Raw genomic sequence first — 27,588 nt, 5'->3', positions numbered from 1 at the left:
GTTTCGTTTGAGCATATCTATGCATTGACGTAAAGCGAACCAAAAAGGGACAGAAAGCAAAAGGCAATTCAAGAGCTTGTTGATAACGGCAATGAGAATCTACACAAAAACTAAACACAAAAGATATATATATTCATGCAAGGTTCTTTATAAAGTCATTTTGTAGCATTGTCTATCTCCCCCTTTCTCTTTCTCTTTCTCTTTCTCTTTCTCTTTCTTGTCTTCTTCTCCTCCTTTGTTAATTTCCTTTAGGTCTTGCTCCTTCCCTCACACTATTTTCATAATTACTTTCTCTCTTTAAATAGATAGCTAGGTTGCTAACAATTTTTATTTTTTTTATTTTTTTTATCCTTTTAACAGGCATTTTGTAATAGTAAAGAAGTACCCACAAAAACAAAGGAAGGTTTTCATCTTGTGTTTGATAGAAACATCTTGTTTGAAGGCTTAAAAGAGATTATAGAAGACAATGTCACCAGTGAGCTTACCACCTGGATTCCGGTTTCACCCGACCGATGAAGAACTTATCATGTATTACTTGAAGCGAAAGATTAACGGAAGGGCACTCGAGCTTGAGATCATTCCAGAGGTTGATCTCTACAAATGCGAACCGTGGGATTTACCAGGTATTGTCTGCCTTAATTAAATCATAATATTTTCTTTAGAATATTTAGGTGTTAAAAGTACTTACTATGCTATGCACTCTCCCCCCTTTAGAATATTCATATATAAAATGGCAAAAAGAGAAGGAATGAAACTATTTTGGATATGTACTCAAGGCAAGAACCATAAACTTTCCTTCAATTACACTTCAACTGTAGATTTTACGCCTATATTATTTCAAAGCTAAGATTCAGAGGATAATTTAAAAGAAGATCCGATATCTAATTAATGTCTTAACTATATATATAAGCGCTCAACCATGTAGCTTATATCTTTAGTATTCTTTTCAAAACAATGTGGCTACGATTTATACGACTATATGTACTTCTTGTAATTTATATTTAATGTTATGTCTCTTTTTAAAAAAAAAAAAAAATTAATGTTATGTGAGTAGAGCCTTCCAATTAATATAAATATCTCTATAGATGTATGATAAGAAGGATAAAGATAAGTTAAAGAGAAGCCTTTTCTCTAGAATACTAAAGGAAAAAAAAAAGTGCAACCATATTTCAACTGGTGTGATGTAAGTATACATGGAATCATGGCACGTTATTTTAGTCATCTTTTAAGCTAATTTTAATCACCGACTTGAAAGAATCAAAGATTTTCATGTAACATAGTCACACTTATGAGTTGAAAATATTAAAGAGGGTCCATTATTACATCCTTTTTATCTGTTTAATTTTTTGCTGGTGCTCTTTTTGTTTTTTGAAAGAGGTGCTCTTTTTGTTTTGTTCATTATAGCTTTTGTCTCTTTCAAATATATATAGGAAGTTTGCTTTACTCTTTATATCTAACTGTTGTTGAAGCACATTCTATTTTCATGTGAAGATAAAAATATGTCAGTGGGCCCTATAGCATTACCTCTTTTTGTATTTTTAGAAAAAAGATGACCATCCCTCAAATGTCAATAGCACTACTTATCTAAGAGGAAGTTAAAGCCTTAAAGGAGATACATCGCTATCTAGTTGCATACACAAATAAGCATGTTTTAAAAAAAATCTTCATAGTGTGAACTTAATTTGTTTGTTTATACCTAAAAGCCCAGTTGTCTATGTATTCTTGCTGCAAGTTTATCAGAAGTGCAACAAAAGAATGTAGAAAATGGACATATCGCATTTGAAATATAAGACAGAGGCCATTTACAAAAAATAAACTCAACAAATTATTATTGCCTCTACAAGGATATATGAAAGGAAAATTGAGAAATAGTCTAAATTTAATACATAATTAAGATGATGGTTTAGATCCCCTATAATTTCTTTTATGCACCTCAGTAAATACTGATACATATTAAAGAAAAGTAAATGCACATAAAAGTAGATCACTTTTCAAATTTCATGCTGTATTGCATCAACAATCCTAATGGAACTTTGTCCATGTAATACCAGAAAAATCATTCCTGCCAAGCAAAGACCTAGAGTGGTACTTTTTTAGCCCCAGAGACCGCAAGTACCCCAACGGTTCCCGAACAAACCGCGCAACACAAGCTGGATACTGGAAGGCAACTGGTAAAGACCGCAAAGTCAACTCGCAGAAGAGAGAGGTGGGTATGAAGAAAACACTCGTGTATTACCGAGGCCGTGCTCCCCATGGTTCGAGGACTGATTGGGTCATGCATGAATACCGACTTGATGACCGAGAATGTGACTGCCCCTCCTCTGGTTTACAGGTTCACACTGAGACACTTGTGCATGCATCTCAATTATATTATTTATTTTCTTTAAATTTAGATACAGTTTTAGATGCATGGATGCTCATTACAATTACTGGATAAATAAGAGTACTGCCAAAGTACTAAATGACATGCTACAAGTAGCAACTTAACAGATAAAAGAGTGTCTTATTGTTTTTTTTCTTTACCTAAAAACTTATTTATTATGTTGGCTTTCTTTTTATTTAATGGAACTAATGCATGTGGATTTGTTATTTGTAGGATGCTTATGCTCTATGCCGAGTGTTCAAGAAAAGCGCACCGGGCCCTAAGATAATCGAGCACTATGGAGCTCCAGCTCCTTGCTTAGATCACACAGGATGGATGAGTTATGATCATTCATCACCGACACTAGAGATCTCCTCTGATTGTAGAGGAGATGATCTGGAGAGTTCTAGCTACTCGTTTCAACCGGAGACGAGGCAACTGGGAATGTTTCAAAAATTCGAACCGGTTAATGTCGGTGTCCCTGATGAAGGCAAGTGGATGCAGTTCCTCACTGAAGATGCATTTGATGCAACAACTGGTCCATTCATTGATCCTACAGGTTTCCCATGCTTTCCTTCCAAGGTACAACTAAACGAGTCAATTTGATATTCATTAATTAGGGATAAGAGTGTGGATAAAATCCTTTTATCAGTTTATCCTATCCATATTGTATTAGGTTAGATCTAGGGTATGGGTATTTTTTTTTTTTTTGTTAACTTTACAAAGTAAGTGTATGGGTAAGAAAAATTAAAATTTGTTAGCTTATTGTGAAAGAGTCTGGGTAAGAACTATTTCGTATATGTTATCCTATAGAATAATTGATAAATATAAAAATATTTATGGTAATATTTTATTCATATGTATCATTTTCTAGATAGTAATATAACAAAATTGATTTTTACAATATTTTCTATTGTTTTATTTAATAAATAATTTATATTGGGATTAATAATTATAATGTTATATTATGATATTCAGAACATATATACATGGTGTGTTTAATATATTTTGGATTAGTATATAAGCTATCAATTTATTTGATAATTCTCATTATTTGTTCGTTATCCATTAATCTTAATGGATAAGACTAATTATACATGGATATACATGTACAAAAATATCTCTTTTCGATCCGTACTGTACACAATGACATCTTAATTAGGATCTCATCAAATCAACCGTTGGATTAGAATAAAACTTTTTGCTTACGAAATTATCAAATCAAAACTATCAGTCGTTAATTAAGTTAATTAGAAATGCAGTTCATCGGTTCGGTAAGCCGAAATTTTCATAAATATATTGCCAAAACAAAGAGATTTACTATCTTAATTATAATTAACAGGTAAATGTGGCACTGGAATGTGCACGAATACAACATAGATTCTCCGTCCCATCGTTGGAGTTTGATGACTTCTCCGATTTTGATCTAACCATCCCGACAACATCCCTTCACTCGGGAATAAATCAACATAATAACAGTAGCAAAGAGGTGGATGCGTTGCATGAGATCCTATCAGTTGCATCGGCTTCGCAAGAACTAATAAACAACCCTAGCTACACTAATCAATGGCCTGGAAGCAGCTCTCATTTAGATGAATTCTCCTTTATGTTAGAACACAATAAAATGAAAACCGAGCCATTGCAATTCCCTACAGATTCTTTAAATTCCACATCTGGTTTTATATTTAAGTCTGGAAGAGAAAATGATACAACTAAGTTGATAGAAATAGGTGATTTAGAGGAGGAATTCAAGGAAGATAATAATATAACAAATATAGCACAAAATGATCACTTAGGAGAGGTATGTACGCAGTATAATAACTTCCTTCTAACATTATTTAACATTTCAATTGTTGAAAACAAATCTAATTCTTGATGTAATATATAAATTCCTTTTCCTTAATTTCCTAACTGCTAGATATTCTTGGAAGAGGAAGAGTGCAACCAGGAACAAACCCTAGCTGATTCTGGTCTTGTTGAATCCAGCGTTGTTGAAGGTATGATTTGTTAATATATGTTACTGTTATTGCATTATTAGCTACTGTTACTGTAGATTTATTATCCTCTCAGGGATTATTAGATTCTATTATATATGGTGTACTAATCAGCAAATTTTTTTTTTTTTTTTTTACTAATCAAGAAAAATAAGCAAAAATAACATAAAGTGGTCCATAATTTATAAGTCCGTTGACAAGGGACGAAATATGAAGAAAATTTGGGCCTAGCCCATAAAATGATAATTCTTTTTGAAGAAAATTTGGCCTGGCCCAGAAATTGTTCTGTTAAGTCAAATTAATTCTCTTTAGTAAATTTGGTTCAAGTACCATCACAATAGAACCAGCTTATTCTTCAGACCACTTTGATGATATATGGTGTCAATTTTTAAGCTACACTATATTTGATATACAATTCACAATAATTAAAAATAAAAAATCTTCATTTTTTTTTTTCATTCTTTTTAAAATGTTTAATTAGTTATTGCGGTTGCTAGACAATGAGGTATATATATGTTAATCTAGTCATATAATTATTAGAACAAAGGAGGAAAGGTAATATAGAAAAGGCAAATATCACTAATTGTAATTGTTCGCCGATTAACTCGGAGTTAGATTGCAGGAGAACCCGAGCTCCCGACGGGAGGAGCTGAGACAGAGGACAGAGTCGAGCTCAAGCCAATCTTCTCACAGTCTCAACCTGACGACTTTGGAGCCGATTTAATCATCAGTATAAGTTCCCAAGATCTTTACCAGAATGATCAAGATCAAGATCATAATCACAGTCCCAATACATCCAAATTAGAATTTTACGAGGAGAAACCTAATGTTAATCACGACTTGTGCGTGTCGAGAACGGGATCAGTGGCTAAGACATTTTACTACCAAATGGAGCCTCCAAAGAAAATAACCATCCATCTTAATCCGAATTCGATCGATAACGAGGTGGTTAAACACCGAGTTAAGGGTTCAGTTCATGCTAAAATGAAAAGGTTCTTTGAAAAAAAGTGTACAACGCAAGAGGTACTGATCTCAAGTGAGTCTACTAGCAATTTAGTTGTGCATGGGTTTGTGCAATTGATCAAGAGCATGTTAAGGTCTCGCACCTACATATCTTGGGTGGGTTTATATCAGAGAAATATGGCGGTTTTAATGATGTGAATACTGTATACTGCTGTATAGTTCATGGGTTTCAAAGTGTACATGAGAGATGGCGTTTTTACAAGTTGAGGGCTTGGTTATATTTTTTTTACTAACTGCAAATTTGGTCTAGTATTCGATTATTCATTAATGCTCCCTATGTAATTTTTTTTTCTTTCTATTATTTCATTATCAACGTTGTAAAAAACTAACATAAAGAAATGATTATTGAAACAAGCAAGTGTTATTATATATATCGTAATAGCTGGTTAATTAAACTAATTAAGCATGCTCTCTAGCTTAAAAGTCTCCTTTGAGCAGTTTCGGATCATTTTTAAATCTCTTTTTTTTTTATTATTGAAAATGTTTTTGTCCTTTCTTCTTAAGAAGCAGCTTATTTTATATTTTTATGCTCTTTCACTCTCTTTCACATACAAAATCCGATGAGAGAAATAAAATATTTTCTCCTTTCTTAGATAGTTATTAAGCAATGAATTCACGAATCTAATACCTAGGGGCGATAAGAATGGATTAAGTCTCCTTTAACTTTTTTTCTTCTCCTTTAACTTCTTTAATCGTTTAATTCTTTCAAACATTAATTTTTAAGCAAGGATTAAGAACCCATCCTTCAACCTATTTTTGTTCAAAATTTTAATTCATATCTTGGTTTTAAGGAGCCTTTACCTCTTGATTAAGTCTCTCTAGCTTCTATCTATGAATTAAGTCAAATCAAACATGAACTTCTTCACGCAGATTAATATTTAATGCTATGAAAGAGCTTTTAGGTAGGCCTGTTAAACGAGCCGGGCCGGCTCATGGGCTTTGAGCTGGGCTCTTAAACGAGTCAAATTGAGCCGAGCTCAATTCGAGTTAAGCCCGAACTCGGCTCGAACTCGAAATAGAACATCCTTTCCCTAATCGATCCGATCCGAGCCGGGCCGCCCATTGGGTCGAACCATCGCTCTGTCTCTCTTTCGCTTTCCTTCGCTTCGCTAGGAGTAGCTCCGTTTCTCTTCTTCTTCTCCAGTTTCCATCGCTCTCGTCGCTCCGCTCGGTGCGCTCTCTCTCTCTCTGATTTGTTTCAATTGAAAACAAAATCTGTTGTAACTTATAAAAAAATTGATACTGAAAACAAAATCTCTCTCTGATACTTTTATTTTGTGGGTCTCGGTGCTTTTATTTTGTGGGTCTTGTTAAATTGAAAACAAAATCTCTATCTCTGATACTGGTAGGCCACCGACTTGGAATGGTGTCGACTGGATGTGCATTTTATATGAGTTTCTTGCTTTTATTGTCCGTACACCTTTTCCTTGTTCTTCTTTTGTATTTATCTCTGTCCAAGTCTGTTTTGCATCTCTGATGGATTTCTGTATCAGTGCATTAATGATTTGAGGCTCAATCAAGCTTTGGTTTAGTTCTCGTTTTATTATCCATATACAATTAAACACCAAATAAGCCCATGTAACAATTGGTCCATAGTTTCCAAATTTATTTTGCAGAGCTCTTTGCTATTCTAGCCATGAAATACTAACTACTGTTATGTTGTTTTTGTAAATAGATGATTATGATCAGCGTATCAATGAAGCCATAAATCAAGCAAAGTAAGTTCCTAAATTGAGTTTCTTGCTTGTTGTGATGCGTGTATATTGTTTTGGTGGTTCTGGGTTTATCAGTATATGGCTGTCCCTGTTCCAAATTCAGACCTTGAGAAATAAGTTCTGGGTTTATCAGTATACCGATGAATAATTAAAGGGGTTTGAGGCTGAATCAAGTGCTCAGGGAGGTCATTCAGAACATTTAAAAGGTTTCAATGGTTACAGAGGCTACAATTCAACCTGAACCAGGTTCTGGTCAAGCTCAGGTCACATGACCATGCATTTTCAGATCTGTCTGATCCATTTGCTCATGAATTTTGTACATGGGTTGTAAATTTTGTTTTACGGAACCAAAGAGACATGGATTAAGGGCTTGTATACCAATTTGTACCATTTTAGAGATTTTATTTACATTTTTAGGAATTTTTCTCCTGTCAGGGGCATGGACTGTCATTTTGACAGGAAAATTCAGAAATCTCTCATTTTTAAATATGAACTTTGAAAATTCATAACTTTGTGTAGAAAAATCAGAAAAATGCAAAGTTTGAGTCCATTTCATGTATTTTTCAATGCTTTATCTGACTGTGGAATTGGTTTTGCAATTTAGTCCTTCAATTTGTCAGTATCAGCTGATTTGTCAGCAGAGGTCAAAATAATGCTTTTCATTGCATTTCATTGTGACAGTAGCACTTCATGGTGCATGTGTGGCTGAGTATCATACATAGGCATTGTCTAGGACTGGTTAAGGGTATTTTATACCTATGCAAAGACGATATAGTGTGAAAGATCATGCGTTTGAAATTCAGATGAAAAATCTCCTTGTAGATATTAAATAGTTTGATGGCTTAACCTCTAATATTTACTGAAAAAATAACATAATTGGAATTAACTTCAACCACATTTTCTGTTCATGTACATTAGTTATAGTTGGGTCACCTACAGAGCAAGGAATTTGTAATGAATTGAGTTACAAAAGCAGCAAGCACCGCATCAATATGCACAAAACCAGAATTTATTTTGAAAGAATTACAGAAGTTATTGGGATAGTGCCATAGCCGGACAAAAGAGGTGGTGAGACAGACATGCCTTTGAAATATATTGCAGTTAATTGAGTTTGAGCCGAGTTTTGGGTTTGAGTCGAGTTCGGGCCGAGCCTAAAGAGTCCAATGGACCGAGCCGAGTTTGGGCCGAGCCTAAAGAGTCTAATGGACCGAGCCGAGTCGGGCTTTATTCTTCAAAGTTGAGTCGAGCCGAGTCGGGTTCTAATGAAAGAATGAATGGGTCGGGCCGAGTTTTGAGCGAGTTACCGCTCATTAGCAGGCCTACTTTTAGGTCAACAAAACATTTTTTCTCTTTGGGAAAAAGCTATCTCTGCGACAAACTCTAGATCCGCTAGTTGCCTCCCCCCACCCACCTCACACTCCACATCCATCGGCCCTCTCCACTACTTCTAGGCCTCATATCCAACATATTATCTCCCCTCTTTCTCTCTCGGTTCTACTTCTTCAAGCGGAGAGGAGAATGAAAGATGGGGGAGGGAACCGAGTCAAGCAGAGCTGAGAGCGCGGTATCGTCGGAGTCCGGATCGTATAGTTCTCATCTCGAAAGAAGCGCGACGATAAGTAGATCTAGTTATCGAAGAATGATGGCGGTCGGAAGAACAGATTATGAATTTATATAAGGTATTAGAGTGATTATGAGTGTATATAAGTAAGATTAGAATAGTAGATCTAGTTGAAAAGTAGATATAAGAATTTAGAGTGTGATTAAAAGTGATTAAAGTAATTTTGAGTAATTTAGTGAATTTCATGAGAATAAAGAATTAAATTTAGACATTAGAGTCACTTGACTTGTTGTAAATATGTTTCTTATCAATCAAATTATTAGTAGACATATGCTAGTGTATGCTTGTGTTACATTTTTAGACTAAAGCATCAAGATGCATGATCATATATTTTTATAGCAAAAATATGAAAATAAAGTATGATGTTCAAATTTAGAATTTTGTTTTGAATATGACATGATTTATATGAAGTGTTTGAGTTGCATTGCATATATATAAATGATATAAAACATGAGTTGAAATAGAACTTTTGCATGATATACTTGTATGCATGATACATAGCATGATATGAATTTTTACTTGTTTTAAATGAAATGTGTTAAAGAACCACAAGTATGAAATTTGACAATCATGTAGGCGTCGTATTCGGGGTAAGCATGCAATTTCAGTTATGTAGGCGCTGAACTTGTAGCGCATAACAAAAATTGTGTAGGCGCCATTTTTTTTGGTAGCACATGACTCGGTTATGTAGGCGCTGAAATTGTAGCGCATAACTTTAGTTATGTAGGCGCTCTATTCGGGATAAACACATAATTTCAAGTTATGGCCATAACAGAAATTGTGTAGGCGCTATATTCGTGGTAGCACATGATCGGAGTCTTGTATAATCTTGACGGTCATGTAAATGCTGAACTTGTAATTCATGACCGAGATATTGTTAATACCAAAATAGTTACCAAATATAATGATATTTTAGTTTATTATGAATAGTTGTGAATAAAGAATGACATAATAAAGTTGGTTGTGTCTAAGAATAATTCGACTGGAACTGAATACTACACTAAGATTTTTCACTTCGGTGGGTTCCAGGTACAAAGCGCAAGACATGAAAACGATATGTCGATCGAACAACAAGAGTGAGACACTTTTCGCAAGGATAAAAAAGTGACTTTTTGCTACGGACTACTCTCATTGTTCAGCTTTTTCTTTTTGTGACGGTACTTTTTGCGACGGACGACCGTCGTAAAAGCGTTTTTTCCCTCGCAAAAAGTGTCTACTTTGTTGTAGTCTACGTCGTCGAACTAGAAGACTGCGGAACTTGCCACAAAGGACTTATTTGTTTATTACAAAATAAATCTGCTACGGTATTTCATAACAATTTTATTATACCGTAATAGGTTTATTTTCAATTTGTTTTTTTCATGAAAATTATGAAACTTAAAAGTATGGTCTTTTTAGTTGTATTGTGGCTTGTTTATATTTCATTGATAATGTATACTATATATATATGATTGTGTAAGCTGATTTAATCGCCTCGGTTGTCTTTTCCGTTGTCGGGGTGTACATCTGTCAATATATTTACCTCATTCACGAGAATTTGATGCATTAAATCAAAATATTACATTTGTAGTTGTAAATTATCTATTCATATGCCTACCCCTTGTTTGTCACTACACAAAAGCAAAAATTGGCAACAATACACTAAATCAGCCAAACATCAAATTACAGTGCTTTCTTAATTCTTATGATACTATTTTAGGAACAAGATCACAGTAAGTTTGAAACAGAGGGGATTCCAAGGCATTTTTTTTTTTGAAGGTCAGCTATCAATGCTGACAATTCTGATTAGATAAAAGAGTATTTACAAAGCTCGTCCTAAATAATTACAATGAAATTACATAGATGCCCAAAGTACTAAAAATGAAAATAAAATCTGTCACTCTATCCTATCCCCATGCTGATCCTATTAGAGGTGCTCGCCACCAACCAGTTTTTCGCATCCTGTTTGGCTAATTCCCCCATATTTTCGAGTCGCTGTCTTTGAGTGAACAGACATCTATTCCTCTCCTTCCAGAGAGACCAGCATCCTGCAGCCCACAACCTGTCCCACCCATCACGCCCTATCCCTGTCAATTCCCTATCCTAGTAGGAGCATAAGTCTATGCCTCCGATTAGAAACACTCTAGGACCCCCTATGTAAGTCCATTATCTCTTTGTGTATCTACAATTGTATAGTATGTGCACAGAAGTCTCTATCGCCATGCTCTCACACAAATGACATCCCGGTTGAACCTGGCATCCTTTGTAAATTAGCACCTGTTGAGTGGACTCCAAGGCATTAACCTTTTAAAAAAAAATTAGTGTTACTTTTGTTGCCAACTAAACAGGAGTGTTGATATCAAGATACTGTCCCATTAGAAATCTATTTTGACAAGTACTCCTTCAATTTTTCTCTCTGATTTTTATGTTTTTACTAGATTTCGTTGTTGGTTCTTAATTTATAGAAATTGAATTACAATTTAGTTTACACTCGCGGATATCAAATCAAAAGCCAACTAAAATTGGAAAAGATTTTTCTTTTCATGCGATCTCAGAGGAAACTTTCTATATTTGTTATTTCGGTTCATTTTGCTAATGTATAGTTGTTAATCATTGGTGTTGTAACTGTAAAAATCAGTTAGTTCTTAATTTGTAAAAATTAATTTCCGATTGTTGTCTTCATTTTTATTGTTATTAGCTATTTTTTCTTTTAATTCTTTTTGTAGAAGCAATTTAGTGTATTATGTCATATTTGGCTTCAATCACTGATTATCGATCTGGTGATTAGATACGCATTCTACTTTCCTTTATTTTTTTTATGAGAAAATTGACTCAATTTTGTTTTTGATATTTACACCACTTCATGACTTATAACCTTAGTTGAAAAAGGATTGGATATTATCCATTCATATCTGAATTCATATTAGAAATTTTCGAGATTCGGCGATTCGAATATGGATATTGTGCGGTTATGAATACAAATACTGATATGTTTTATGGCGATATTGTTTCGGTTTAAAAAACAGATACAGATACGACTACAGATTATTATCCATATATGTATTTTTTTTAATTTTTCAGATATTCATTTGTACGGATATTTTTCAAGAAAGCATTTAAGAGATTACAACAGTTGATGCATGGAAGAAGTTATTTAGAGGAGATCTATATGCAGAAATTGATCACTAACCGGTTACGTTTGAAATCCTAACACGTATTTTATTTTTATTTTTTCAGATATTTGTTTGTGCATGCTACGGCAGAAAGGACTTTCTGCGACCGGAATTCCGCCTGAAGAAAAGTGAATTTTTTTTTATTTTTTGGAAAAATTTCGCATCAGAGACCGGTATCAGCGCCGGTCGCTGATACTGGTCGCAGAAAATCCTTTCTGCCGTAGTGGCAGATACGAATATGGATATCCCCAACTGTACCGGTGCCAATGTTTTTTTTTTTTTTTTTTTTTTTAAATCTACAAATTTAGTTATTTTGACTACATCAAATGCCAACCAGAGATTCAATGTATTGCCTGAACATGGTACCAATACGGATACATTGAAATCTTGCGTTTTAAGATTTATTTTTTCAGTGCTTGTAATTTATTTATTTCTCTAATTATTCTTGTAACCTCTTCTTATCAATTAGTAAAAATAGCTAGTAAAAGAGCCCATGGTCAGTACTCAGTACCAGTGCTTGTAACCTCTTCTTGTAAATTATTAGTTAACTAAATTATTTGTAATTTATTTAATTCTTTCTTATTTCTTCAATTATTTTTTGTAACCTCTTCTTATTATTTAGTAGAAATAGCTAATAAAGGAGTTCCTGGTAATTAAGTATCAGTGCTTGTAATCTTTATGGTTCTTTTTATAGTGCTTGTACCTGTTCTGTGATTGAAATCTCTTTTTGTAATTTATTAGTAAACTAAATTATTTGTAAATTGTAATTTGTTGAAGATGATAAGTATATTAGATGACAAAGAAAATATAAGGAAGACAAGGATATTTAAGTTTTTTTCATACTATAACATATATTTTATTTTTGAGTAAATTGAAGTCAAATCACTCAATTATTTATCTATAAGGGATATTCTTATCCGGATTTGTCTTGTAAAAATGATTAATTGATTTATTTATTTATATTGAGATGGTAAATAAAAATTCAGGCGTTATCTATATGCTAACAACATAAGATAATACAACGGTATATGACATTAACAGATAAATTTAGTGTTCGGTATTTGCCATTTTTTGGCTGGTCCTTATTTTTAATCCAACCGGTTAAAAAATGGCCTGTCTGGGTATTTTTAAAAATACCCAACAAATCTTGGTATATTTCATATTTTTCATTTAATATTGGATATTAAAAAAAAATTGGCATATTCTTGAACTTGGTTCAATTTTTTTTTTAATAAAGTAGGTGAAATTGATTTGTTATAGACTTACTTATAGGCTTAGCTCATGAATTATTCGGAATTGTCAGTTGCGCTACTTAGTGGTTTGCAAACGGGTTACCCGTGACCCGTTCCGGGTAACCCGTTAGGGGTAACGGGTAGGGCGGGTAGACGGGTAGGATGGGTACGGGTACAACCCGCAACGGGTAGACGGGTAGTTTTCCCAAAACCTCTACCCTACCCGTTTATTACCCGTACCCGTTGCGGGTTGACGGGTACGGGTATCCCGGGTACGGGCGGGTTTTTTTTTTTTTTTCTTTTCTGTTTTTTCTGAATTTTTATGCTTTGAGATTCGTGCCAAGTTAAAGGACATATCCCGAAGTCCGTTTAGATATAGGAGTCCGTTTTGAGATTCATGCCAAATTAAAATTAACGACTCAGATCTCATTCTACTCAGTCAGGTATTGCACTGGATCTGAATTCTATAGGGGTCAATTTGAGATTCATGCCAAATTAAAATTGACGGCTCAGATCTCATTCTACTCAGTCAGGTATTGCACTGAATCTGAATTCTAAAAGTAGGCCGCCAAAAATATTTTGAAATTCAAATTTTGAAACGGGTCGGGTACGGGTAGGCGGGTAGACGGGTACGGGTAGGCGGGTCCGGGTAGACGGGTAAACGGGTACGGGTACAACGGGTTTTTTTTCAAATTGGGTTGTCCGGTCCGTTTATTACCCGTACCCGTCTACCCGTCTACCCGTTTGTACCCGGGCAACGGGTACGGGTACCTCGGGTAACGGGTACGGACCGGGTAAAACGGGTTGAACCCCTAACGGGTTTAGCAAAACTCTAGCGCTACTAACGTAGAAATTAGAAATAAGTATTTGAATTTGTATTTTATAAAGAGCCAGGGAAATTTTTTATTCATAGAAATTGAAAAAAAGGTAGAGAGAGAAATAAAAAGAGTGCAGGTTTTGTGATATTGATAGAAAGATTGATACAGATTTTATCGATCCTAACAATCAAAACACTTAGGATAGACAGAATTTCTACCCATCATAACTTATCTTGAATCTTCTGTGAAGACGGTGCCTGAGAAGATCAAGAATTGATCTGTTGCTATTCCTGTTTTGAAGACGGTGTCACAAAAAATCCAGAATATATTAGGATGGGTAGAGATTATGCCTATTCTAACTGTTTTAATTGTTAGAATCGATAAAATCTGTACCGATTTTTTCTACCAATATTACAAAACCTGCACTCTTTCTATTTCTTTCTCTATCTTTTTTTTTTTAATTTTTATGAATAAAAAATTTCCCATTGAATTGCCTTCGTTTCGGTGGGGCCGGACTGCGACAAAAGGGGAAAGTTATTAGATGTGTCCAAACTACTCAGATTTAGAAGAGATCCTCTCCTCTGTAATTATATCAAAAATCTCCTGTTACCAATCCTCTATAATTGATTCTGTTATAACTTATAAAAGTTACCGACAAAAAGATCATCACTCACCCGTCAGTCAGTCACCAGCATTAAAGCCATGGAAAAGGCAAACATTATCGGGACCCACTTGTCAGATTCTTGGTTCACATTTCATTACATAAAATGGGTGACAGAAATATATTGGACCTGTGAAGATAGCGGAACGGATAGCCGTTGGCTGCTTAGAATTTGGGCCCCATTTGGACCGAGAAAGTGCCGACACAGGCACCATTTTTCAAGTAAAGAAAGTGTAAGTGTAAACCCAACAGCCAATGTTTCCTGGTCCTGGAGCATGACTTTCCATTGAATTAAATTATTGAGAGAGCTCATTTTCCTTCATGCAGTGTTGTATTATATGATTCGTGAGCTGCATGAAGCAAAAATTGATTTGTCGATAACTTTATCCTTGTAACAAAAAAAAAAAAAAAAAAAAACTTTATCCTGATAAAGAGGTTGCGGGTCACTTTATTAGTCATTAATTGGTCAACCAAGACTGAACACCTCAGCAGATTAGTCATTAATTTGTGCTTTCTTCCTCCTTTTGAAAAAATAAAACGAAATGGATTGTATACAAATCCGCAGCCTTATCTTGATAACTATGAGGTTCTAAATTGCTCTGAGGTGAAGGTATGAAGCATGTGATCTTTTTTCTTTCTTTCTTTCTTTCTTTTGGCATAATTATGAGTCTATATAAATTGAACCATACTGTCATTACTTTTCTGAAAAAAAATGCAAGTTGTTATTTGTTTGGCAGTAATTGTTCTATTTTTTTTTCTAGTGATGAAAAAGACTCACAAGTTTCACATAATGTTGTGTTTTAAGATTTTTTTTTTTATCTGTAAGGATAAAAGCGATTAATATTATTGGTACCTTCGTGATACTCCGGTTGATAATAACTATATCTTAAAAAATAATAATTTATGTGGGCTTATTGTTGCCCAAAAGTTATTTTTTTTTAATCATAAAATAGGTTTTTGTAGCATGCTTACTAAGTTTGAACTCATATATTTTTTCCTTAGAAATTAATATAGCGGTTTAACACTTGAGATATTGATTGAGCTCATATGTTAAGAACAAATAATCGATTTATATATAGTAAGCTTTAACAGGGTGTAGTCTTAGCATCGATCAATCATCAATGTTGAGATCCTCCAAAAAAAATATTTGCAATCTATAAATTTGTTTTTTGAATTAGAACTAATTTTTAATCTAGTAATAAAAAAATCTATCTTTTATATGAGATATCATAAATTTGAAATTTTAATATAACTTTTTATAGATAGTAAACAATTGAATGACTTGAATCTTAATTTAAAAATAATAATAAGTTTGTTAACATTAAAATATAAAACTTCTACAAACACAGTTCAAAGTTCTATGTAATTTCGCCCTAAAAATCTCACATCAAGAGTATGCTTGATCGTGTCTAGCATGATTTTGGATCAGATAAAGTATCTGACAGAATCAGGTAAGATCGGAACCGTTCAATATAAATTTACACGAGTATACTGGAAACTTTTATGACTCCGTTAAGACTCATTATGTTGGAGTTTAAAAAATAAAACCGAGAAAGGACTGCTAAGCACCCCTTATAAATTGAAATTTTATTTTTATTCTTTAAAATTATAATTTAAAAAAAATATATACAATTAGTCCCCTCATAAAATAAATTTACAAAATATTTAATTATCCATGCATGTCTTTCAATTTGAATTTTATGGCTTGGCTCCTGCTACGTGGAATACTCACTCGTTCAGCAATGTGGAAGATATATATCATCAAGCCTTTTCAAAGATGGTTGGCATATTCAAAAAAAAAATGTTATAATTACACCATAAAGTAGTGGTGCCACTGCCACCACCTTTATAATTTATATGGAGAAGGAGATATAACGAGGATTTTGAAAGGGAGGTAATCAATCCGTTCCACGCGGCTAATTTCCTCATCAAACGCATATTTACACGCTTTCTTTTTATCTCTAGCTGTCCTTCATATTTTCGTTTCTAAAAAAGAAAAAAAAAAATAATGTCTCTTTCTTTGACAAATCATGCATAGTTATCCGCTTGTGAGTTGCCACCTAGGTTAATAGAAGGGGACATGGGCCCAGATAAGATAACGGCCACTAATTTTTTTTCTCTCTCTCTCTCTCTCAATTTTTACTGGGTCCCACTATCCCCAATCATGGGCATTGGGCAGTGCAGACAAATCAGAGGTGGTAGATTTGTCTGCAATTTAATTAATTAGATAAATTATTTACATGGAGATGTGGTTGGTAGTTAGTACTTACTACTCAGTATAGTAATTATATATATATTCTTTGTTTTATTGGATGGTGTTATATATGTAGGTAGTTCATGCATAACAATAACAAGAAAATCTATGTCAATTATTATTTTATTAATTACCGATTAGCATGGGGCTGTTTGTTTGGTGCATGAAATTTTCTTACAGCTTTCTATTAGTGGAAACCGAAGAGCAATTTACACAAATAAATCGCATAAAATAGGATAAATCTGAATATATATTTGAAGTGCATTAAAAGGTTTCAATGTCATTAAGCTGTCATGATATTTTAATATTAATATTGATAGTTCTAAATTAAGACTATGAATTCAGTATGTTAATTGTGATGTATTTAGGTAAAATTTTATGATTTTTAAAATTTATTTTATGTGAGATCAAGAAGATTAATAAAACTCTATTTAGATGCATTTCTATTATAGAAAAGCAGTATCAATGATTTCTATTCTTCTTCTTCTTCTTTTTTTTCTTTTTTTTTACTTTTATGTTTTGAAATACTGCTCCAAAAATACATGATGACAAATTAAGACAACATATTCTTTCTAAATCTATACGCAATTGATAAATCTGTAATAAATAGATTTTGATCAATAATAGCAAAATCCACTAAATATTTTTCGGTTATTGCTGAACTATTTGTCCAAACTTTGTTGATATACTTCGAGTCTTTATCTACATTTTACTAAATTAAAATTACTATCAAAATACATAATATTATAAAATAGTTTCACATAATAATTATATTTGAAAAATATAACTATAAAATAATTTAAGTGTGGCTATGGTAATACGTATACTACAGTTCAACCAATGCTATAAATTCATATATTTATTTTTAAAGTTCAAACGGTCAATCTAAATCATTAAACATGACCTCTGTATAATAATTGTGTATGAAGAAAATTTTATTGTTTTTAAATAGATAGTAAATCAATGTCTTCGGATGATTTGAAATCAAGTATTATTTATGCGGTCCGTGTATCACCAATCCAATCCAATCCAATCCAACATGAATAAAGCGTGAGTCCGATGAATATGAGCCTAGTTTAGTAATGGGGTCATAAATGCTGCTAAATGTACCGCGAGGTAAGGTAAGATAAGCTAAGGTAAGGTGGTCTTGGCTACGTGGAAGCGTTATCCGCTGGCCGCTGCTGCGTCTGTCTCCCTTCCCCAGTACTAAAACAAACATTTATTAAATCAATAATAATAATAAAATAATATTAACAGAGAGACAACAAAGCAAAGCAAGCACGAGTGGATAACACCGAATCTGTAAATTTATTTCATCCTGAGGTACCCCAAATTTGAGTTTAGAATCGGACTGTCCGATCATTCAGTTTGACGGTCTAGATCTAAACTCAAAATTTGAGTTACTTTAGGTGGTATGAATTGCTTGAGCAGCTGATCTTAGTCTTAATTCTTATCCCCACAGGCACACGGTACACCACAGCACCAATCCCAGCCTCAAACAAAAACACATGGCATCCCATCCCCTTCTCATCCCCCTTTGCCTCTCCTCCTTTTAAACAAAAAGCGCACTCCACTGGATAGATAAATACACACAAAACAGTTCAATTCATCGGAACTGATCAAATTCTATTTCTCCAATTCTCTCTGTTCTATCAATTAGTAAGTAACACATGGAGAGTACGGCTATAATGATGCCATGGATGGAAGAAGACGAAGATGACATTGGTTCCATGTCGTCTTTCTCGGATCACGACGATTCGAGCAACTCTGTTAGCTCTTTGGCCTCGTCGTCTGAAGTGACTGAAGATGCCAGCTCGTCGAATTCTTCGCTTTCCTCTTCGTTTCAATCGGTTTCGGCGAATGATCAATTCGACAAGAGCGGCCCCCTCTTTGAGATGTCTGATCTCATCTCTGATTTACCTATCAAGTATGTTCAATGCTCATAGCCTCATACTCATATTCTCGGTTAGAGATTTTAAAAGAGCCGTTACGGCTTCAAGCAGCACACCAACCTTTTGCGGTGCTGTTTTGATACCATAGTCTGTGTGCTGCATGAAGCCAAAACTGCTCTGTTAAAATCTTTACCCATATTCTCTTTTGCAAAATTTCAAATTCATATAGCAATGATTATTAATTATACATTATCTTTAAATTGCAGGAGGAGTTTATCAAAGTTCTTCGAAGGGAAATCGCAATCGTTTACTTCTCTATCAAATGCAATAAGCCTCGAGGATTTGATTAAGCCGGAAAGGCCGTACAACGTCAAGAGGATGAAGAATTGCAAGAGTTACGCCGGAGGATTAGACCGACAAAAGTCATTGTCACCTAAGCATCCAACGAAAGGCGCAATTATGAAGAAGTCATCGTCTAAGGGTTCTTTCGGCTCTCTTGGTTCGAAGAAACGAAGCTTCTTAGGGTTTAAATCGTCGGTGGCTCCGACAACTCCGAGATCATCAGACTGCCTTTCAAACCAAGCCCTTCTGTTTGCATGAAGGGTTTGGTCTCATGGTGCTTTTTTAGGAAGATCAATTGACTAATCAAATATCTTGATTTTTTTTTTTTTTTTTTCTTTTGGTGGTTTTAGCAAATCATGGTAGAGGGAATGTATATGTGTGTTGCAAGAGCGTTGTGCCTCTTAACATTTCGTTACCTTTTTTTTGTTAATCATCGGTGAAAAAAATGGCGGTGGTTTGTTGGTTGCTCATCACTTGAGTGGCTTTGAGCTTGATGTACATAAAGAAATTAAATCACATTTGACTTTCCAAAGATTCAAATGCCTTCTGTTTCTTATTTTTTTTCTATCTAATTCGTTTTGTTATGCATCGGTTTTACTTTCAAGAAAGTGAGAAATTTTAAAAATCAAATCAAATTAAATTATATAACATATAAAATGTGTTTTTCTAATCCTGTCCACCGGTATAGACTTTAAACGATCAATTTAAGTTGTTTAAATCAATCTTTTTTTAGAAAAATGTGATTACACCAAAATAAAAAAAATAAATTATTTTAGTTTTAATTCAAACTGTAAAAAAAATGATGAAAAATGATTGAGTAGATTTAATATTACATAAATTCAGAAAAATATGAATTTTGTATGTAAGTGCATTATTAGTAAAGCAAATTGATTTGAACAATTTGAATTCTTTCAAAATTGAAATTGATTTGATAAGAATTTTAGGTGTTGGTATTTAGACTAAAATTATATATATATTTTATATGTGCATATAGAGGAGATTACAATGAACCGCATTTTAACTATTTCATTTTGTAATTTGAAGTTTGTGTCACTTGTGAAGGATACATTATCAAATTTTTCTCTCTAGATTACTTGTTCTTTCAATTTGTATCTGCACTTATTCAAAATGAATTTTTAATATCCAATTATCCATGAAAATGACAATACTTTTTGCGTGAGAACATTCAAAACTAGTCAACAACTTGGATTTATAAAAAAGAGGAGACTAAAAATATATATACCCATAAAAAGGTCGTCATCAACAAAAAGCAAAACTTATAACACAAGTTTTGGATTTTATTAAAAAAATATATATAAGACAATTAGTTTTGGAACATCCATTAGCATAGTTAAAAAGTGCACTCTATCGCTAATTGAAACCGATTTCGTAAAAAATGAGGCAAATATGAGAATGATCCATTGATAGATAAATTGAAGGAACTTTTATTAATTAAATTTTAAGCATATAGACATTAAAGTTTTTTTTTTTTTTTAAATAAAGGAGGGTTCAAATGCACTATGATTGTGTGCTCCAATTATGTTCCACATTCTTATATCTATTTTTCCTCCGAACAGTTGATCCGAACAGTTCAACATGACATTCATTATAAAATATGTTTGGAGACCAAATTTTATATTTTTATAATTTTTTTTAACTAATATGTTAAATAGATACAATATCATTGTTTTCAGAAGATTCTAGAGCATGCAAAAAAGTAATATTGTGCCTACCTAAAAAAATAGTAAAAATAAAATTCAAAAAAATAAAATTTGGTCTCAAGCATATTTTATTATAAAAATCATGTCGAGTGATTCGGATCAACTATTTGAATTTTGAAAAAAAAAAAAAGATATAAAGTATAATTGAAGTACTAAATCATGGATCAAAATCTGCTCATTTTTTTAAGAAAAAGAGCACCCTCCTATTCCTCCATCTGATTTGTTCAAAATCAATCATACGACTTCAATTACTTTTTTTTATATCAATATAATCTATTATAACAAATCAAATGTAATTGAAGCTATATGATTGATTTTGAACGGCTTGAATAGAGAAATAGGAGGGTACTCCTTTTTTTTATTTAAGAAAAAGAGCAGATGAGAATCCCAAAATCATGATGCATTTCAATCATTCTCTTAAAAATATTAGAAATTAAAAAAATGTCTCATGATAAGTACGATTTATTTGTATGGCGCTCGTTAAAGCCGACATCTCGGTAGTGCAGGTGGAGAAAAGAAGCTCCTTTTCGGCCCAAACCTACTACCCGAATTATTATTATTATTATTTTTTTAAGGTATAATTCTAAAAAGTATTCCTTCTGCTGGCCAATTTTTTTTCAGTATTTTAAATTATTTTCATAGAATTTAAGTTACGTCTACGTACGTTGTATTCCAAATTATAATTTATTAGACACCGGATGAAATAAAGTCAAATATAGCAAAATCAATAAATTTATTAGACACTGGATGAATGCAAGTCAAATATAAAAGACATATCAATCCAAATTGATTCTGCTTTTAGGAATAAAATATAAAAGATATATCAACTTTCTGACATTTTTACCAGTGGTATAGTAGTGGATCATTTAGAAAATGGTACTACATGATACAATAGTAATAATAATAAAAAATGACCTTACATTTTGGATAGAAATAATTTGGTAAGATGATACAGATATTTTCTCGTTAACTTAATAGACAAGAAAATTAATACGAAATAATTTTCGTTAAATTATCAAATAAGAGCTATTTATAATTTTATATCCGGTATACAAGATGATAACAAATAAATATATTTTTATATAATAAATTTATGTAACAAATAAAAATACCAGCATGCAACTATGCCCTATACAGCAAGATCCACCTATTTCTTTTATTTTATAAAATTAAATATACACTTTAATTTATTAATCTGATCTAATTAAATTGTAAGGAAAACAAAAACATAAGGCCAATCCCAAGCCCAAGCCCAAAAGCAACGAAAATTCTAAACGTCAGGCCCGGCCCAATAAGTTGATTTCAATATCGTCAGCCCAACCTAGCCTACTAACAATTAGTTAAGAACTTAAGATGGATGGATTTAGCTGTACAAGAAGAGAGTACAGAAATCAAGAAGTCGCACCAAGGGACTCACCACTCACCAGTCACCACTACGACAAACCCTAACCCTCTCTCCTCTTCTCTGCTTCGATTCTAAGCGATTGGCTAGCAAAATAGCAAATCTGCGACGATGGGATCCGATTGGGGTAATCTCCTACCGGACCTCCTTCGGTCCATAGCCGAGAAGATCACCTCCCTCGCGGACTACCTCCGCTTCCGTGCTGTCTGTCGTCCCTGGCTAAACGCCTGTTCCCCTCGCCCCAGCCACCTCCCTCTCCAACTCCCATGGCTGATGCTTCCTTACCAATCTGACGGTAACAACAATTCCACCCGTCTCTTTTACGATCTCTCAGATTCTAAAATCCACAAGCTTGACCTCCCTGAGACTCGTGGGGTGTCTATCTGTGGATCTTCGCACGGCTGGCTTGTTCTCCAGAAAGGTCTAGTGCTGTCCTTGCTTAATCCCATCACTCACGCTACAATTCCCCTTCCCCCATTCACTGCACCTCCCCGTAATATGGGAATTGCTCCCTTTGATGCATCAGATCCTGAGCATTTCTTTGAGAACTGCGAAGATGATAGATATGCTATTAAACCTACTGACCATGTCACGGTCTTGAAGGCTATACTGACATCAAGTCCACTCGATCCCAGTTGCAAGGTGTTTGTTCTTACCAGTAGCAATTGGCAATTGGCATTTTGTAAAATTGGGGATAAATGTTGGACGGTAATTGAATTTGAGAGTATTACTCCTTGGGGGGCTGATATTTGCGATTTCACCTATATCGATGGTTTTGTATACACTGTTAATCCTTTTTTAACAGTTACAATGTATAACCTTAATAATAATCCTTCAAGAACATTGTTGGGTGACGGCTTTGATCTAATTGGCTTTCATCTTGTGCAAGGGGTATCTGGGGACATATTGCTCATTTATAACAGACCCTATGTTAATGGAGTTGTGAACGAAACTGAGTATACAGTGTACAAGTGGAGGAATCCTGGGGAACCAAATTGGATTGAAGTGGTAGATGTAGGGCAAAATGTGCTTTTCCTGGCTGGTGATTACAATGCATTGTCCCTCCCAAGTGCTAATCTACAATTGCCAGGATGGGGTGCAAATTGTTTGTGCTATGACTCAGTAAGGGCAGAGCAGCAGAACCGACAAGACAGTAGTGCCTTGTGGTATAACCACAAAATCAAATTGGCTAGGCTGGATGATGGGACGGTTACTGATATAAGTGGTGATTTAGGCTCATTTCAAGTGAATGAGTGTTGGCAGAATTCTTTATGGCTGACACCGAGTTTGCTTTAGTTGCTCCCTTATTAATGATGGACCAACTGTTTTGGTAATTTTGAGTTGGTACATGGATATCATTTGATAATCCTTCTATTAGGCATGTTTTTATGTTTATTTTTTACTGTTGTTCATGCTTCTTCCTGCAGTGAAATGCAATTTCTACATGTTTTTGAATATTGATGTATTGACCCAAGTAAATTAAGCTAGTATATTTTCTTCTCTGTTTCATGATATCCATGCAAAAGTTTTCTTATCAGGTATTATTTAATAACGATACTATTTTCTTTTATTGTTCTTAGTAGTTAAACTTCTTACTATTTATGGCTCTGCACTATTGTGAATTAATATGCAATGGTTGCTTGGATATTTCTTCTTCGGAAATGTATTATATTTCCATCAAATCAGTTATGGATTGTAGTGGTACCTGGTATTGGATGTTGTCTATGTGGTTTTGTCAAAAATTATGCTATGTATGAGTAACTGGTTCACCAAATTTGCAAATTTAAATTTCCCCGTTTGTGGTTTAGTAGCTTTCATCATCTCATTAAGTGAAAACCAGTCTTCAATTTGCAAATTTAATGTATGGTTCATCTCTATGGCACATTCTCTCTGCACTACATTTTTGCTTAGTCCAAGAACAAACGTACCATAACTTGTTTTGGCTTCAAGGGTAAAAGAGATGATAAAATGTATGCAGGTTGCATGAAAAGAAGTCTCTGCGACTACCATATGTTTATTTGACTTTGAAAATTAAGGCGTAAATGAAATAAATATAATAAGTGTTAACATCAATCTTGAAATAAATATATTAATTTTAAAAAAAAAAAAACATAGTTCAGATGTCCACAACACAATTTGGCATCATTCATTATCCTTGGGGGTCTCTTTCAGTGGTTTCTATGCAATAAATGTTCAGAGATACAAAAGCACAAATGCATAAAGTGATGGAAAAACATGATGTAGAATAAATTTGGTTAGTCTATAATCAAGACAACAACTTACAATATTGTATGACTATCTATCAGAAAAGAAAGAAAGAAAGAAAAAAGATGCCTGTACATTAAACACTGGCAACTGGCAAGTCATCAATGGACAAGCCATAGCTACGGCTATATCAGAAGTAATCACTGGTTGTATCAGCTGAATATCACCATCCCATGGCTTTGTAAAAATGGCAAGAGAATTTAATGATTAAAAATTTGTTTCTGCATATTATGTTTTATCTCCCTTGAATCCAAAGTTATTTTCAAGCCACCGTACGTGAACCTGAAGTTCTGCATCACGCAATCTATTCAGCACAGACTCGTATAACCTTCGGTCTAGCTTTGTCCCTTGTTGTTTCATATCTCGTAAGAGCTCAGTTAAATCGACGAATCTACTACTCCTTGAAAACACACCAACCATTATACCCGCTAGAACCCTATCCACCTTTCCCCCATTTTCTTTAAACTGTTGATAGAACCTAATACATTCATCCAACTCTCCTGCTCTGCTATATGCTCCAATTACACTTGTGTAACTTACTTTATCGGGTGCGATTTTCCTCCTTTCCATCTCCTTCCATAATTTCTCAACTTGCCTTACATTCATAAGTTTACCATACATATCTAAGAGAGAATTGTAAACCCAAACATTAGGTTGCAATCCCTTCTGCTTCATCTTTGCCAATAGCCGCATTGCATCTGATGCTCTGCCACTCTTACCATACATAGAAATCATGTTAGCATATGCAACCAAGCATCTATCAAAACCCTTCTCTAACATCTCTGAGAACACCTTCTCGGCTTCTTTTGTCAGTCCAATCCGACAACAGACATTGACAATTGACGCATAGGTCACCTGACCCGGTTTACATCCTATATAGATTAGCTGGTCAAATGATCTTAAAGAAGCTTTGAGGCTTCTTTTATTAGCAAATCCATTTACAATTGCAGAACATATGCAATCTGATACCTTGATACCTACCTCCTTCATCTTCCTTACAACCAAGATAGTTTTCTCAACCAATCCAGTTTCAACAAACATGACAATCAGCTTTTGGCACATTTGAGGGTCTTTCACCAATCCCTTGTCATGTGCTTCATTGAACAATTTTTCGGCCATCTCGACTTCCTTCTTAGCTGAAAATGAACTGATTAAGGAAGAATAAATTGAACTAGTTGGCAAAAGACCCTCTTTTTCCATCACCCGCATGTACCTGAGAGCCACTGAAGGCTTACCCCCTTTCGCCAATGAGTCACACAAGATATTGTAAATCTCAATTGCTTCATTGGAAGGATCAAATTTGTTTGATTTATATTCATCGAAAAGAGAAATCACCATATCTAAATTTCTGAGCTCATGGTATGCCTTCATGGTCGCGACAAAGCAGGTTGAATCCAATGGCAATTGTGCTGCTCTCATACGATCATACACTAAAATCGTGTTACGATACATATGGAGCTTGTTGTAACCACGCAATGCAGAACCAAATGCTGCTCTTGCTGCACCCCCTTTTCTCGTCTCAACAACCTCTAGGAAAGACTCCATTAACTTGAACTTTCGAGCCTTAATACAGCCCGTTACTAATGCAGAGCACATTGGTACATCTGGAAGCACATTAAGAGAACGGAGGTCTTCAATGATGTAACCAACTGAGCTCCATTGTTTAGATTTGAGTAGTTTTCTGAATAAAGTAACTAGAGTCTTTGAATCGGGTTGAAGATTTTGCTTTTCTCTGGCTTTCTTGTAATAGTCGAAAGAAATAGCTTCAGTCTGAGGATCCTCGCACAAGTTTCGAATGAGATCATTAGAGATTGTAATATCTGTAACTGGAGATGGCTGTAGGGAAATTCGATGGAGATCAATTGATGAATTTTCAAGTAGAGGTGAAGAACATGCATTGGTGAAACTGACAATTGGAATCCTCTGTTTTTTAGAGAGGTGAGCTAGTGAAGTGGTGTAGAGAAATGAGAGAGAGGGTTGAATTTTAGTGAGAGATTTAGAGAGAGGGGACAGAGGAGCAAGAGACCAGTCTGAGCTCCATATGGGCATCATCATCAGAGAAAGGAGATTTTAGAATTTAGAGGAGGAGGAGGAGAAAGGGAGGAGATGCTTAAATACTTCTTATCTTTTAGTTTCTAGTTCTGAGGTGGAAATCAATTTGGATGAATGAGAAGTGAAATCGTGGACCACATGGGAGCCTTTGGATTCAACTTTTGGTTGATGTATTTGTGTGGGCTATTGGGCTTCTAATTGTTACGTGGACCACCATGTGCCTTCAAAAGCACCCAACTGAGATCCGTGTCAAGCTTATATAGTTCATTAGTTCAAGTTGTTCACGCTCATTGACTCTTTTGTTGGGTTGGAGAGAGCAAATCATCCACGTACGAAGGGCTGCTTAAAATTCTAGAATCGTCTAATAAAAATCTGGGCTAAGATATTGTTTCCAAAAGAACGGGGGAGAGAGGCAGCTAATGAAAACCAAACAGTTGGACTCACATCCCCCGCGTCTTCAATCAGCATTAATTATTCATAGAAATATTATTTCAGTCTACGAATTTTTTTATGAATGGTATTTGCAAAGGATTGTGGTAACCACACATCCATTTTGATCACGTGGAATGTAGTCACCAAATCGTGATTTATTATTATTTCAAAACTCATGTCTGCCACTTTGACTGTCTCAATTGCAATTATCCATAATTCATTTCTATGAACAGTGAATCAAATTTGATTTGATATTCAATCAAAATTTTCTGATTATATTAAAATTTGTTTACACTTAATTGGCAGAAATTTTAAAATTGTCCGTATGAATTTTAATATAAATTGAACAGCTCTAATCTGACATAGAACTAAACTTAATTCAGACCGCTTTGATTTACAACCATGCTATATTGTATGGATGAAACAGTCGATTCCTCTCGTCTCTATCAACAAGTGGCCAGTGTTTAGATCAAGCCATCTAACTATTTAACATCTACACGGAATTTTAAACCTGCGACCTCCTAAACAGAAAGCATCGTCTTTGTTATTCGACCAAATAACAGTTCTTGTCTAGTCGTATTTATTAACAGGACAAGCGAAACACTGGATCTGCAAAGCAGTCAACAAACGCCAATCTCAACAATTAATAT

At 34.2% G+C, this 27,588-nt stretch overlaps 4 protein-coding genes and 1 long non-coding RNA gene across 7 annotated transcripts; 4 read left to right on the top strand and 1 right to left on the bottom strand.

The window, feature by feature from the left end:
• The first annotated feature begins 361 nt into the window (after window positions 1–361).
• LOC144558321 (NAC domain-containing protein 54-like) lies at window positions 362–5,724 on the top strand. Of its 3 annotated transcripts, none has more exons than XM_078307135.1 (6): window positions 362–623; window positions 2,052–2,332; window positions 2,597–2,944; window positions 3,705–4,163; window positions 4,281–4,359; window positions 4,979–5,724. In XM_078307135.1, exons 1-6 carry the CDS (start codon window positions 467–469, stop codon window positions 5,515–5,517), a joined length of 1,863 nt encoding a protein of 620 aa, XP_078163261.1. In that variant the 5' UTR covers window positions 362–466; the 3' UTR covers window positions 5,518–5,724. The 3 variants fall into 3 exon arrangements, with proteins under 3 accessions (XP_078163261.1, XP_078163262.1, XP_078163264.1); XM_078307136.1 differs by having other exon boundaries at window positions 467–623; window positions 4,972–5,154; XM_078307138.1 differs by having other exon boundaries at window positions 467–623; window positions 4,281–4,368; window positions 4,982–5,087.
• Window positions 5,725–6,506: 782 nt separating this feature from the next.
• On the top strand, window positions 6,507–7,523 carry LOC144557713 (uncharacterized). The gene is made up of 2 exons (XR_013512766.1): window positions 6,507–6,550; window positions 7,055–7,523. It is a non-coding gene; the product is annotated as an uncharacterized LOC144557713 (long non-coding RNA).
• A 10,799-nt stretch (window positions 7,524–18,322) lies between these two features.
• On the top strand, window positions 18,323–19,598 carry LOC144558626 (uncharacterized). The gene is made up of 2 exons (XM_078307475.1): window positions 18,323–18,759; window positions 18,991–19,598. The coding sequence occupies exons 1-2, from the start codon at window positions 18,503–18,505 to the stop codon at window positions 19,322–19,324; spliced, it is 591 nt and encodes a 196-aa protein (XP_078163601.1). The 5' UTR covers window positions 18,323–18,502; the 3' UTR covers window positions 19,325–19,598.
• A 2,588-nt stretch (window positions 19,599–22,186) lies between these two features.
• On the top strand, window positions 22,187–23,691 carry LOC144558718 (putative F-box protein At5g55150). The gene has a single exon (XM_078307569.1). The coding sequence runs from the start codon at window positions 22,301–22,303 to the stop codon at window positions 23,483–23,485; it is 1,185 nt and encodes a 394-aa protein (XP_078163695.1). The 5' UTR covers window positions 22,187–22,300; the 3' UTR covers window positions 23,486–23,691.
• A 739-nt stretch (window positions 23,692–24,430) lies between these two features.
• On the bottom strand, window positions 24,431–26,524 carry LOC144558387 (Pentatricopeptide repeat (PPR-like) superfamily protein). The gene has a single exon (XM_078307231.1). It carries the CDS (start codon window positions 26,507–26,509, stop codon window positions 24,683–24,685), a length of 1,827 nt encoding a protein of 608 aa, XP_078163357.1. The 5' UTR covers window positions 26,510–26,524; the 3' UTR covers window positions 24,431–24,682.
• Between the last annotated feature and the right edge of the window lie 1,064 nt (window positions 26,525–27,588).

The sequence above is a fragment of the Carex rostrata genome, chromosome 8 (genome assembly GCF_964058835.1).
Source record: "Carex rostrata chromosome 8, lpCarRost1.2, whole genome shotgun sequence".
NCBI classification, from domain to species: domain Eukaryota; kingdom Viridiplantae; phylum Streptophyta; class Magnoliopsida; order Poales; family Cyperaceae; genus Carex; species Carex rostrata.
This window is presented reverse-complemented; position numbering and strand designations above follow the sequence as displayed.

Bases quoted from the DNA above. Each gene is read 5' to 3' on its own strand.
- LOC144558387 (XM_078307231.1), bottom strand. From the start codon at position 26,509: ATGATGATGCCCATATGGAGCTCAGACTGGTCTCTTGCTCCTCTGTCC.
- LOC144558626 (XM_078307475.1), top strand. From the start codon at position 18,503: ATGGAGAGTACGGCTATAATGATGCCATGGATGGAAGAAGACGAAGAT. The intron at 18,760-18,990 runs GTATGTTCAATG...TTTAAATTGCAG, and splicing joins ATCTCTGATTTACCTATCAA to GAGGAGTTTATCAAAGTTCT.
- LOC144558718 (XM_078307569.1), top strand. From the start codon at position 22,301: ATGGGATCCGATTGGGGTAATCTCCTACCGGACCTCCTTCGGTCCATA.
- LOC144558321 (XM_078307135.1), top strand. From the start codon at position 467: ATGTCACCAGTGAGCTTACCACCTGGATTCCGGTTTCACCCGACCGAT. The intron at 624-2,051 runs GTATTGTCTGCC...ATGTAATACCAG, and splicing joins CGAACCGTGGGATTTACCAG to AAAAATCATTCCTGCCAAGC. The intron at 4,164-4,280 runs GTATGTACGCAG...CCTAACTGCTAG, and splicing joins AAAATGATCACTTAGGAGAG to ATATTCTTGGAAGAGGAAGA.